The sequence below is a fragment of the Fragaria vesca genome, linkage group LG3 (genome assembly GCF_000184155.1).
Source record: "Fragaria vesca subsp. vesca linkage group LG3, FraVesHawaii_1.0, whole genome shotgun sequence".
NCBI lineage: Eukaryota > Viridiplantae > Streptophyta > Magnoliopsida > Rosales > Rosaceae > Fragaria > Fragaria vesca.
The window spans coordinates 12,402,007-12,416,071 of NC_020493.1; the positions used below are offsets into that span (position 1 = coordinate 12,402,007).

General features: G+C 37.4%; 3 protein-coding genes across 3 annotated transcripts in view; all 3 read right to left on the reverse strand.

Moving 5' to 3' along the window:
- Positions 1-865: 865 nt before the first annotated feature.
- LOC101310968 (alpha-glucan phosphorylase, H isozyme-like) lies at positions 866-6,344 on the reverse strand. The gene is made up of 16 exons (XM_004294180.1): positions 6,071-6,344; positions 5,763-5,982; positions 5,479-5,658; positions 5,092-5,268; positions 4,923-5,008; positions 4,537-4,726; positions 4,125-4,217; positions 3,666-3,847; positions 3,420-3,537; positions 3,212-3,340; positions 2,874-3,092; positions 2,583-2,786; positions 2,111-2,269; positions 1,662-1,925; positions 1,366-1,556; positions 866-1,234 (listed from the first exon to the last, which is right to left on the reverse strand). The coding sequence occupies exons 2-16, from the start codon at positions 5,949-5,951 to the stop codon at positions 1,108-1,110; spliced, it is 2,508 nt and encodes an 835-aa protein (XP_004294228.1). The 5' UTR covers positions 5,952-5,982; positions 6,071-6,344; the 3' UTR covers positions 866-1,107.
- A 2,050-nt stretch (positions 6,345-8,394) lies between these two features.
- On the reverse strand, positions 8,395-11,813 carry LOC101291318 (calmodulin-binding receptor-like cytoplasmic kinase 1-like). The gene is made up of 6 exons (XM_004294198.1): positions 11,471-11,813; positions 11,055-11,302; positions 10,654-10,822; positions 10,181-10,270; positions 9,598-9,893; positions 8,395-8,988 (listed from the first exon to the last, which is right to left on the reverse strand). Exons 1-6 carry the CDS (start codon positions 11,706-11,708, stop codon positions 8,668-8,670), a joined length of 1,362 nt encoding a protein of 453 aa, XP_004294246.1. The 5' UTR covers positions 11,709-11,813; the 3' UTR covers positions 8,395-8,667.
- A 426-nt stretch (positions 11,814-12,239) lies between these two features.
- LOC101290739 (probable anion transporter 4, chloroplastic-like) overlaps positions 12,240-14,065 on the reverse strand; it is a 3,644-nt gene continuing 1,818 nt past the window's right edge. Inside the window, exons 5-9 of the mRNA XM_004294196.1 lie at positions 13,886-14,032; positions 13,414-13,551; positions 13,283-13,316; positions 12,943-13,122; positions 12,240-12,548 (exon numbers count right to left, since the gene is read on the reverse strand). Of these exons, the coding sequence (XP_004294244.1) occupies positions 12,538-12,548; positions 12,943-13,122; positions 13,283-13,316; positions 13,414-13,551; positions 13,886-14,032 (510 nt within the window). The 3' untranslated portion in view covers positions 12,240-12,537. The remainder of the gene's footprint in view (positions 12,549-12,942; positions 13,123-13,282; positions 13,317-13,413; positions 13,552-13,885; positions 14,033-14,065) is intronic.

The following is a 14,065-nucleotide window of genomic DNA, read 5'->3' on the forward strand; positions in this document are numbered from 1 at the left end:
CAAGGATTATAGCGAAGTACATCAATTATCACTATCTAGTGTTTGTAGAGCGTTTATAGTCCCACATCGACCATATGAGAAAAACAAAGAATTAAAGAATGTATAAAAAAACAAGGGGTTTAGCTTAACACTCATACCTTTCTCGGCCTTTTGGCTAAGATCAAGTGTAGTATCTGTTCTTATCAGTTTAATATCTGATATGTGAACTAATGGTTCACATGATATTAAATTAATTTTTTAAAGGGATGAGTCCACCACAATAGCTTGCTATTGGAGCTCACAAGTGTCATTTTTGTGTTGCACTACAACAAAGTTTGACGCACCCTACCAAACCAAGTTCATGATTGTCACAATCAGCAGTTGATGGATGTTCTACATGAGATTGTAAGTCATCTCCGTACACCCAATGCTGGTGGTTGCGCTTTGTAAGTTGCGTATTCGATTCATTAATAGAGACACAGATATCGGAACTGGCAAATATGTTCGATTACGGGGAAGTCAATAATCAATTTATATGCGGAGGATCCTGCAGTCACTTTGCCCTCTCATAACTAGTAAGAAAGATGTATGGAATCATAAAGAACAACCGCAATAGAAAGCCAATCCCTTTCCCCTTTCTCCATTGAAAGCTTTCTTCCTGACCTCCAGGGAAGGCTAAACCGAAAGCGCTACAAAAAGATCTATTAGGAGGACTAGTCATACCGAAAAATATCAATCAAAAACGGGGAAAGCCAACGATCGCCATCATATCTGCATATCCTGTATCCAGTGCATGTTATATAATTTTCCATATTCAGTACCATCCTAGAGAATCATCTTGCGACAGATCAGTACCAAGGCAATTAGCTAGTAAAAGATTGATCGAGAGATGGTACACACCAATAGCAAATTAACTACTTTTAGCTATACTTCATATTTTGCACAAGTTGGCAGAATTTTATTCATTTATGAACCAAATTGTTTTATGTAGACATGATTGAATCAACAAAATAAATACTGAAATTTAGATATGATGGCTGCAAATTCTTTTGGTTGTTTTATTCTTTACGGTAACCTTCATCTTGTGCCAAGATTATGATTGATTGAAATCAGCATCGTGGGTTTTAACTATGGTACACGGCACTCCTCTATCTTCCAGATTTCCTTGGCATACTGAGCAATTGTTCGGTCGCTGCTGAACTTGCCGGACCCTGCAGTGCTCAATATGGACGACTTAAGCCACTTCTTCTTATCCCTGCAGGTGAAACAAGAAATGCGAGCATTAATATTGTAAGCTTGTGGTTTTCCAAAATCACAAACATCTAATATATTCCTTCTACGGGACTAATCAATCCGATGTAGAGGCTAGAAGGTCTGGAATCTTACTTGTAAGCCTCATCAACTCTTGCTTGCGCATCTAAATAGCCTGCAAAGTCATGGCCAACAAGAAAATAATCAGCACGACCGAAACCGCTGTTTCCCTCCAAAGAGTCAAGAAGTGGATTGTAGTCGTAGCTCCCAAATGCTCCACTCCTAATAAACTTCTTGGCTTCTTCGAACCTAGGATCTGGTTTGAACTGAGTGATGCACAAGAAGGTTAGAAAGTCAGACAAGAAAGAATGTGGTCGATTACCAGTTAGCACCACCAAAGTTGCTGTTTCCAACTAAGATAAATTTCGTACCAGTCCATTCTCTCTATCTTTCCGGAGCTTAGGGACTTCATCTGCTGTTGCACCGAAAAGGAAAAAGTTTGCCTGTCCAACTTCCTCACGGATTTCAACATTAGCTCCATCCAGTGTTCCTATTATGAGGCAACCGTTCAGAGCGAACTTCATGTTGCTTGTGCCACTTGCCTCCATGCCTGCAGTGCTGATATGTTGCGATAGCTCACTTCCTGGGATAAGTAGCTCAGCCACAGATACATTGTAATTTGGGACAAAAACAACCTGCACAATTTGTGGTTATCAGGACTGGATCAATCGGGGTCCCAATTTTCGAGATCTTAATCTTATATATACGAAAATTCATCTTTCTCAAATAATATGAATATTTACAAAGAGATTCATACTAGCAGTATAGCAATACTGCAAGCCACATATTAGTAACCAAACGACTCTGATATTGAACTAACCTTCAAATAGCTATTGACCTCAGGATCAGTGTTCACCACATCACCTACATCATTCACCAGCTTCACTATTCTTTTCGCATTTGTATATGTTGCAAATGCTTTTCCTCCAATCATGACTGTGCGTGGAGTTGCTTTCTTCCGCTCTTCAGGGCTCATCTCCTGTCACAATTCAATTCAACTTTTAAACCACAACATAATTGAAAACTTTGAAAAAGAAAAAGCAACTAAAAAATTAGAGAACTTTTATCAAAATTCCTATTTATTCAGTGAAATAATGTTCTAAAATTCTTCAGGTTGACATGAGGCCGAAAAACTATATAGGATAACAAGCATGTGCAAATTATAATGAAAAGGTTCAAACATAATATACAGAGATCAACTTGGAAGGTAAATCCAATGGGTAGTTAATGCCTATGAAAGAAAAATAGACTCATTTAATCAAGTATTAAGTAATATGTAAATCCCTATGTACCTTTAGCTTCTTATATCTGTAAATTGCACCCAGAATATTAAGCAACTGTCTTTTATACTCATGAATCCGCTTCACTTGTATGTCAAAAAGACTGTTAGGGTCAATCTCGACACCTGTCACATGCTCTATGTACTGTGCCAAACGCTTCTTATTAGCCATCTTGGCTGACGCCCATTCCTCTTGTAATTTTGCATCATCAGCTAACTATTGGAGAAAACATGAACAAGATTTAATATTTCAACTGCAACAGTCCTACAACCACAAACAAACATTGAAAAACATAGATCATACCTTTCGAAGACCAACAAGTAGGTCCAGGTTGGTTGCCCATTCATCTGTTTTTAACCATTTGGTGATTATATTACTGAGCTCCGGACTGCAAAACTTCAGCCACCGCCGAGGGGTAATACCATTGGTCTTGTTTTGGAACTTGGAAGGCCATATAGAGACATAGTCTGCAAATAACTCGTTCTTCAAAATATCACTATGCAACTCGGCAACACCATTAACCTATAATAATATGAGCAAAACAAGTTTAAAACATTTAGAAATATCATCAGCTCAAATGTTTGCAGTATGTGGAAGGAAAAGGAAAATAATTGCTGGCAATTCCTACATGGATTTCTTACCGTATGTGCAGACACCACACATAAATTAGCCATTCTCACAACAGGCTTTTGGGGATTGTTATCCAGGACACACATGGTGGGAATTTTATTCTGAAGATCTTTCCGTGTAGCACGCACCATTTCAATGAACTGCAAAGATGAAATCTTTACACTTGGAATATAAAATTGAAATCATAAACAGAGTAAAGAAACATGTGAGAAGTATTACCCTTTTGTCAATTTCTTGTATGATTTCCATATGGCGAGGAAGAAGCTTCCACATGACTGTCTGTGACCATTTCTCAAGTGCTTCCGGAAGAACTGTGTGATTAGTATAAGCAACAGTCCTGTTTTGATCATTTAAAGTTAGCACTTTCCGCTCATTGTATCAAAAGCACTAGAAAATAAGCTGAAATGCCATGGAAGAAGAAGAAGCTGTGGAAAAAGCTATTAAGAAGAACAAAATGTAATGCACCTTGATGTCACGTCCCATGCTTCATCCCACCCAAGTCCTTCCTCGTCCAAAAGCAATCGCATTAGCTCTGGAATTGCAAGTGTAGGATGGGTGTCATTCATTTGGACAGCAACCTTGGTTGGAAACTCGGACCATTTCAATTCCGCCCCTTGTTTCCTCTCCTTGAATCTGAAAATAATATCCTGTAATTTCAAGATAAGAAGATATCAGACTGCAACTTCTTGATTGGCATGACAAACTAGAAACTGAAAGTCTCACAAGAGCAGTTTTGTATTTGTCCCAGCTTATTAATAATAATCAGATTGCTTACCTTAATTGTGCGGGAAAACAGAAAACAAAAGATCTCTCTACATTTAAAATTTGTCTATTACCTTTTCAACTTTTTTCAAATTCAAAGTTAAGTGGTCATCAGAAACACCTAATCACAAAAATTTGGAAAGAAGATGCTAATCAATCAACCTGAAGCGATGCACTGCAGAGGAAGAATTGTTGCTTCAGCCGTAAGAGTTTCCCTTCTTCTGTAGCATCTCCAGGATATAAAACAGCACAAATCTGCAATGCATTACGTACAATGTAATTCAAGTAAACACTTGAGCATGTTGATCTGTTGGATACACATCATTAACTAGATTTGAATTCTTATACATTCCACTTTGTTTCAAAAGGGTTATGAATGGAGATTCATTAATAATCTGTAACCCAACATATTTAAATTCATGATTTTCGGTTATCCCTTCATATTCTTACAGCTACAATCTTCGTAAAAAAAAAAAAAAAAAATATTAGATGAAAAAGATTGGACAGCATTTTGTGTGAAAGACATAGAAAGTTCAATACTACCTTGCTAAGTAGCTCTTAAGATTTTACCAACCTGTTGAGCTCGAGAATGAAGCTGAGCAGCAGATTCGTATTGACCATCATTAAATTGAAAGAGGTTAAAATCCTCGGAACATGCTTTGGCGTCCCATAGACGAAGACTAATAGTGTTCTTGGTTTTGTATCCCGGAATCGGAACATCATAAGCCAGAGCTCGCAGAACCTCTCCCTCAACCCACTTTCGCCTGTAATACAACCAATTGCAGTTATTTTCTGTAGATGTAAAATCATGTGATATATATATATATATATATTTTTTTTTTTACAAATTTTTATATTCTAATAAAAAGGACACTTGGAGTGGATTGTAATCTTTTTTAAAATGCTTCATATTGACATAAATTCAATGTCATACAAAGGAAATCCTAATATGATACTTACGATCCATCAGGATTAACATGAACACGACCAAAGAATCTGACCGGGTATACAACATCATGCCTAACTACTTCCCACGGACTAAATTTCTGCATAAATTCAAAGTATCAATGACAAAATAGGAAATATAAAAAACTTTTACAGAACTCGAGGTCATAGATGTCCTCCTTACCTCTAGCCAATCCTCAGCAGTTTCTTCTTGGCCATCCTTGGCAATCCGTTGCTTGAACAAACCGTATCTGTACCTCAAACCATACCCCCAAGCCGGTAAATTTAACGTTGCCATGGAGTCTAGAAAGCACGAAGCAAGCCTTCCTAGTCCACCATTTCCAAGTGCAGCATCTTTTTCCTACAAAGAAGTACTTCCAATGGTCATTGAACAACCTATTGCACAACCAAATCAACCAATACAGCTCATTTCTATAAAGAGTATGCCATACACAAACACTCAAATGCATATTTTCAATCAAACAAACTCGACACAAGTACATAAACAACAACATTTCGAGGCCAAAGATCACATGTTACTGATTTCATATTTGCGAAACTCGGAGATTACCTGCTCGGTTATGTTCTCGAGGTCGTGGCCCAACTTGTTCAAAGCTTCAGCATAGGCACCCTGAACGTTCAAGTTGCCAATGGCATTGGTCAAGGCGCGTCCTTGAAGATACTCCATGGACAAGTAGTAAGTCTGCTTCGGATTCTTCCTGTGGAAATGCACGTACGTCTCGTTCCAATTCTACACATAATCAACCAAACCAAAACAACTTTCAACACTAATTCAACCGAATCAAAATGAAAAAAAAAAAAAAAAATCAATCCAACGGCTGGCCGGTGCTTCACCTGGATCAGACGGTCACGGACGCTCTCGGCGGTGGCGTAGTAGGCTTGCTCCGACTCGAACTTGAACGGCGAGAAGTGAGGGCTGAAATTCGCGTGGTAATTGATGTTGGACGCAATCTTCGTCGGTTCCTCCGCCAGCGGATTCGCCGCCGCCGGAATCTTGGAGGCTTCGCGGTTCGGTTTCGCCATGGCTAGGCAAGCAGAGCCTCTTCAATTGTCTCTGAAATCCAAAGCAAAATCCACAAAAAGTTAGCAACAATGACAAAAGCTGTTAAAGAAATCAGTGATGGATGAGTGAAGCGCATTACGTTAGCGAAAGCGATTTTCTGAGGGCTTGAGAGTCCTCAGAGCGACATGATTAAGCTAGAAAATAAGGGAATATAAAAGAGAATATGAGATATTTTGAGGAAAGTACAAGAGAGTTTTGGAAGTGGAAGAGAAATATCAGAGAGATTGGAGAAGAAGAAGAAGAAGAAGAAGTGATTGGAGAGATTGATAAAGGTGGTGTTGAGGTGAACGTGAACGATCACATGGAGAAGGAGCCAAAAAGGAGAGAGCGGGGACTGAGGCTGTGGAAGTGTGAGAGAGAGAGAGTGAGTGACGCTAGTGCCACGCTTCGCTTGTTTAGGGGATCAGGTTTTTGATATTTTCTCCTTTTCCCTTTTTTTAATCTCACTCTGTTTTAACTCGATGAGAATCTGACGCGTGGCTTCTTCCAAAACCCTCAATTTCTTACCATGTGCCTGCCTTTCTTACATTAACCTGAGTAACATTATTGTCGACGATATTTGAAGTCGATAGAGATTATATGACCTTATTACAGTTGCATGACAGTCCTCGTATATAAACTAGAATTATACCCGCGTTTTAACGTGGTATACATTTATGATGTGTTTGGATGCGAGTGAAATCTTGAAAATTTAATAAAAAATAACGAATTTCCAATTTCTTAGGACGGTTTCCCTCATTTGGATACTTGTGCCGTGGAATTAGCAATTTTTCCGGGAAAATATTCGTAGAATTTGGGAGCTTAAATTCCTGACTTGAATTCCTCACAAAATAAGCGTCATTTGTCAATTCCCTTAACTAAGGTTAGTTTGAATACAAATTCTTGTCATTTTAAAACTCTACATCATGAAATCCAAACAATAGAATTCTCAATTAATATGATTTAAATTTATGGAATTGTAATTCCCATGATTTTGAAATTTCTATAGACATTAAAATTACTTTATCCAAAAACAACGTTATGAAACTGGTCAATGAGTTAATTGATTAATAGAAATGTTTCTGATATGTACTTCATAGAATGTTATACATGCAAATTATACCCAGCTGTTATACTGGTTATATATCTAGCGTTTATGACAATATTGTGGTTTCTTTAATATAACAAGGGCAAAATGGTCAGTATACCCACGCATTGGCGCGATGTAGTATCCATATTATGCATATTCCACATATGTGTAAAAGTTATCACAAAAACAACTTTTATACAACAAAACATCTAGTCTTGTTCTACCCAAAATATAAATGCGCCAATTATTTTGATTTGTACGTATACAAAGCAGAAGAGAAGATGACATAAATAGTTTTGTGAAATAAAGGGATAATAAATTATCGTTGTAATATATTAATATTTGTAGGCTCTTCTTCTTTGTGAGAAATGTTGGAGCTATTTCGAGAAAGTCTACAGAGTGTGAAAAAGATGGAGTAATATTGAGCGAGAGAGAGAGAGAGAGAGAGAAGCGGACGAAAAAAAATTATACATAAAGTTGAAACGAAGGGTAAATACGGAATTACACAACCCATCAACAGAAGAGTAGGGCCGCGCACTGTTCACAGTGTTTATGAACAGTTAACCAAGCAATAGTATATATATATATGCACAAAACGGAACAATAGTGAAAGAGATGAAACAAAGCGGCGATATTCTTTGAGATGCAAAGACAGAGAGACATGAGAAATAAAAATAAAAGAGGTCTGAAGAGGAAAGATCGATCCGGAAGATTTAAGAGACAGAAGAAAAGCAAAAATAAAGGGCAAAAAAATCTTTACCGAAAGAGAGCCTATCTAGAAAAATCTAAATGACTTGTTTCAATAAAAAAAAATAAAAAAACAAAAAAAATCACTGTTCATAAGCTTATAAACAGTAGACCATGTTTTAGTATTATAGTAAATGGGTAAGATTACACTGTTAACTCACACCACTATTACAAGAATATTTAGATTTTCACAAGTTATTTTACGTCTTGTTCATGAAAAATGCTAAAATTAGTTACGCTAGTTGTGAATGTTGGCTGGTGTATTGAGACAGATACTACGCTTGATTTTAGCCAAAAGGCCATCAAAGATATGAAACATATACCAATATGAGCAATGGAGGAGCCAGGATTTTATTTAGCGCTGGGCTAGGTTTTTTTTGTAATGTACGCGAACTAATTGGTGTTAGAAATGGACTAATTTTGACAATGTGTGCTAAATTTATAAATTTAGGGTGGGCTAGGTTGTAATTTTTAACGTTTTGAACTTAATTTTAGTTAGAAATGAATGTTTTTTCAAAATTTAAGTCTGTGTGTAGCTACACCTTTGAATTTGAGTGTGTTTTTATGCAAGTGCTACAATGAATGTAGATTTGTAGAGTAAATTAAATACACTATCACGTAAATTGGTGAATAAAATTGACTAGTATAATATGGATCACCCTCACATGCTAAGGTACCTTCAAATATAAGCCATTTACCGGAAAGTGCCTTCCAGAAAATGAGGAATGAATTGAATGAATCACAACCGTTTGTCTTAAATCTTCCGGATGTGATAACTGATATTACACAAGACTTTACAATCCATGAACGAAAGACGTATATATTGTGCAAAAGTAAATTCCACTCCAAGTTCTCGATAGTTATGCAGAGACAAACTTGTAGTTGTCATCATCTTCGATTCCAAATGTCTGCTGCCTAGTCATCTTAGGATCTCTCACAGGAAAATTGGCAGAGTAATGAGAAGTTGGGGGAGGAGGGAAGGCTACCTGTCTATATTCCTTGCGAATCCCCCATAATACCTCACCACATTTTTTCATGGAGGGTCTTGACTGTCTTAAAGGTGCAAGGCACTCGTGAGCTAGCCTCAGGATTTTCTCCATTGCCATGGTTGATGCTGCGTTTCTCCGTAGCCTTGGATCCATGACAAGTACAGCTTCTCCTCGTTTTAATGTTTGGAATGCCTGCAGAGGTAAACATCAATTATTTGATTTATTTCTGCTTGATAATCTAATGAATGGAAGCTTCTTTGATTGACGTACTCTCTTCTATCCAATAGTATTAGGTAAAAATAACTGGATGGACTTGGGCAATTGATGCTAAACAAGTACACAACATATGCGTTCCATGTTTACATGAAATATTGTCCTATATGTTTCTAACATGGTTAGGCTGATTTTTGGTTCATACACGTTCAATACCTAATCTTTTGTCAATCATATACATGAGTGCAAGCCATCTGAAGAGGAACATGACAGACCATTGCTATGCAGTACAGAAGTTTCATTTGATGAATCTTTCATGTGCAACTGCAACAACAGGAGCAAGGTGGTTGTTACTAGAGCTGGACCAATGTGACTTGATCAGCTTTATGCTCCACATTAACATGTGAACACTCTCTAAAAGTAAAGGAACTCCAGGAGGGGTCATTTGTGAGACTAAAAGCAATAATTAATGATCTACCTAAGATGGGGACTTGGGGGCTAAATATCTAAAGCAATGCACATCTCCCTTAAATCTGTGGTATTGTGTGTCATAATTTCAGGATGCTCAGACAGATACTGAATTCTTACCCATCTAGTTGTTAATCTTTCGTTGTGTGGCTTGTTGGGTTCGATTGGTCGTCTTCCTGTCATCAGTTCTACAAGCAACACACCAAAGGAGTAAACATCACTCTTTTCGGTAAGCTGGTAAGTCTTGAGGTACTCAGGATCCAAGTAGCCTGCCGTTCCTTTAACCTGAGTTGAAATGTGAGTTGCATCAGAGTCTGCCGACAACCGTGCAAACCCAAAGTCCGCTACTTTCGCCCGTAATTTCTCTGTGATGAGGATGTTTAATGATTTTATGTCTCTGTGGATTATTGGAGGATCTGTCAAAGTACATGAGACTGTTTTAGGATTTCAAGTACCATACAATAATAAGAAACTGTGTTACAAGGAGTTGTTTCGTGACTAAGATATACACATGTTAGAACAGGTCCCCTTTTACTTGTTTTTTCACCATACTATAACAAGAGGAAAGCTATGGGTATATGTTCTCCAAAGTGAAGTCCATAAACTGAAACGAAAAAGGTAGAAGAAGATACTAACATGTACTTTTGGCCAATATATAGGTTTGACCATCCCAAGTACTTTAGAATGACAATGAAGTGCATACCTGTGTACATGTGAAGGTAGGTAATTGCATGAGCCACATCAATTGCAATGTCTAAACGTTCTGCAATTTCAAGTCCATTTCCGCGTGTACCTTCATAAATACGAACTGGAATTATCAATGCCAGTATCAACACTATTTTCTAGAATTTTATTATAATTAGAACTTCCCACAATGGTGGACTGGTGGTATTTAGAGTAATCAAAATTTTAGAGCAATACGGAAAAGAAGTATAGAGCATCCACAGTCAGAAAGGTATTCTATAGTTCATCTGAAACTCGAAACTGAGAAAACTAATTCAAATTAGGAATACAGGAAGCTCAGTTGAGTAGGATTATATTTCCAGGTTCTCAGTAGAAATTCCAAATTCCGCCTAAAGTTGGCTTTACCAGATACTCAAATACTTTCATATCTGCTTAGTTTCTGGCTTCTACTGCCTAACACTATAGATTTTCATAACTTATTTACAAGCTTACCATCTAGATGTTCCCGTAGTGTTCCGTTGCCAACATATTCGACCAAAATAATCCGCTCATCCCCATGCTCCAAATACCCATATAATCTCACCAAATTCAGATGCTCAATCATGGATAAGGTGAGTATTTCATTCTTGAACTCCAATTGTAAGAGCTTGTCAGAACCTGTCTGCAAATGGTTTCGAGTCATTGTGCAAACCATTAGCAAATGATATAAACTACCGTCTAAAATATGCTCAAGGGATTTCAAAGAGTTGTATCTGTTTCCTTTAATGCTGTCATTTACTCATTATATCCATGATTCTACTGATACATTCTCTCAAAATAAATGGGAAATTTAAGCAATGGATGGTACTATATCTCAATGTTTTGTAAAAGTATCAATCATTAACTGTCTATACCTTCCTGGCACGCTTTACAGCAACAAGAGATCCATCCCCAAGCCTTCCCCTGTACACTATCCCAAAACCGCCCTCACCAATTATATTTGCTTGAGAGAACTTTTCAGTTGCCTTGGAAATCTCTTCGTAGGAGAAATATTTCGTCTCAATTATCCCACTCAGAGTAGTAGAAGAACCATAAGACCCAGATGACTTGAACTTTGATGAGTTCTTAGTGTCTGTACTCCCTGATGAACGATCGGTTGAAGCTGCAGAACATTGAAAAATGTTAACAAACACAAATTCTCAATGCAATATATTTGACTATTGAAAGAGTCCCACCAATTCCATCACCTATATATAGCATTTCTAAGCAACCTGCAATACATACGGTGACATAAGATCTATGCAGAACCAGAAGCAATAGTGAAACTTACAGGAAACTCCTCTGATCCTATTACTGTTTCTTCTTGGATCAATTACAGAAGCAGCAGCCTTTGAGTTGACCTTTCTTCGAAAGAGAAGAACTGTGAAAACTTTCTTCACTGCAGCCTTGATATTCTTCAGGGCAGAATAGCTTCCACTTTGTTGCTTGGTTTTATTATTCCTGTCATCTTCAAAGTGAAAATTGGAGAACTGATTCCTCTGGTTGTAAGGACTCTGTGCTTTCTTCATTTCCTGAGGTTTTGGCCGGCTGCTGCCGCTTTGATCATCTCTTGCTGAAAACTGAAATGAATGGTTTTTGGTTACAGGTACCCCTCCAACATTAATGCCCCCCTTACCTATATATTATTGAATGATTGCCATTGGTTATTATAGTTTACAATTCTTGGACTTACCCTATTTCTTGTGCTGAAGAATAATTCAAGCTACGTTTCCATTTCAAACAAGGGACAACTGGAAGCAGGACTAGGTTTCAATTTTGGTTTATATGATTCAGTCAATGGAAGAATCTTATACGGCTTAGTCAAATATAGAAAGCATGTTCTATTAATATGAAATTTGGGCAGCCCAAGAGAGTGGGCCGACTTAAGAGCACATAAACCTATACGGCTCATTCCCTCAATTTTTCTTCATTTTGAATTATATCATGAAATTATAGGTTCTGTGGCCAAAAAGCTGCTCAGATCAATGCCCGTTGATTTTCATACTGACGAAGGGGGCTACACATATCGTAAAGCAGAAGGAAGAAGAATGAATGCAACATCGTACTTCTTTGAAACACATTTACAGATATCTTTTACAAAATTTGGTTATCAGGATCCCCATATGCACCTGAAACAGATTGTTGATGCATGAGGAACACTAATAACATCCACTATACAAGCTTCAGATTCAGTTACAAAAGGACGAAAGAGTTTATTTATGATACAACAGATGATTTCCAACGGTCTGTACTCTGTACCATTCCTCTAGACTGCCTTCCTTTCTGTACCATCCTCTAGTTACAGTCGAACACATCTAATCATCAACAAGCAACGCTGGTGCCATCAGTCTTAGAATCTCATACTAGAGCTGTGAAGCAAAAAGGTATTGTTAGGGATATAAAATTATGATTACTGCTCAACAGGCATTTCAATGCAATAACAAATTTACCAGAAATAGTTAAATCTCCCATATCTGATGCATGAAACACATTTAATAAAGTCGAGCATGTTCCAAAACAAACATTTCCCAAAAAAAACTGCCTTAAGAGTTGAACATATTCCAAAATCGTAGTATCTCCTTAAAACAGTCCCTAGAAAGCTAACAATGTCACATACATTACCATATAATATAATAATCCATATCACAGACATTGTCAAATTACAATCCTGCAAACATCCAAGTAGGACAAGCTTTTAAAGCCAAACGAGAAAGGGTGGGTTATGGGTATATACAGTTCACAGAAAAATAAAACTATACTTACTTCGTTCGTCAAAATTTACTCTCTCTCCAGTAGAAAATAGGATGTAGAAAAGGGCAGCAAGAACATATAACAGTGACGTGAACAACAGAAATCCTTGGAAAGAACCCACCAATTCGACAAAAAAACCAGCTCCAACTGTTCCCACAATAGCAGCAAATGTACCGGCAGTATTTGATATTCCTATGACGAAAGAAAGGGGGTCACTACCATATCATTCATATGGTGACATTACCAGTCCATATTTACTGATTGACATCGTCCTCTGAAGCATTTAGTATAACAAAAAATGAAAAGAAGAAAAAAAAAGTATATTTAAAAGAATTAGTTTGATTAACCATACCATGTAAAACACCAGAGTACTGTGGAGCGATCTCCTGGTTAAAGAAAGAAACAATTAAGCTCACTTATTATTGAACAACCAATTATGATATTAATTTTTTATCTGACTGAAGCATATACACAAATGCTAACCTGAAGATTCACAAGAAAGCCAGAGTGACTGAAGGATTTAAGCCCAACTGCTAAAGTAAGCCAAGCAGAAGCAGCTGATGGGCTTTTTGCTGCAGTTAAACCTACAAGAGCAATCCCAGGACCTAGGAAACCGATCGACTGCAAGAACATCAACACTACATAAGCCATGACCAGAAAGTTATGTCATATGGTAAACAGAGTTTTCTCTTAAGAAAGATTACTTTGCAGGGTCCCATTCTTTTGATTGCAACAGTAGGTAGCTGATGAAAAATCTTATACTGTAACTTAACTCCTCGATTACAAGCATACAGTGTACCATTTCCAATTAAGCTCATATTAGCAAAGTGTCTTTCCCATCTATCCTATCAATTAATTGGTTTATATTTGGAGTGAGATCATTCAGAACCCATCCCTCTCAGTTGGACTTCTTACAGTATACACCGCTATGATTAAATGGAATTCTTTCATATACCTGCATGATCTTTCGAGTCAAAGTGACACTTGTACCATTTCGTATCATTACGTCTGACCACAAACCACCAATATATCCCATGACTGCCATGACAGTCCATGGAACAGCACTAAACCAAGCTGCTTGTCTGAGGTCAACATGATACACCTGTAACAGAGTCACAAGCTATATAAGTCTCTA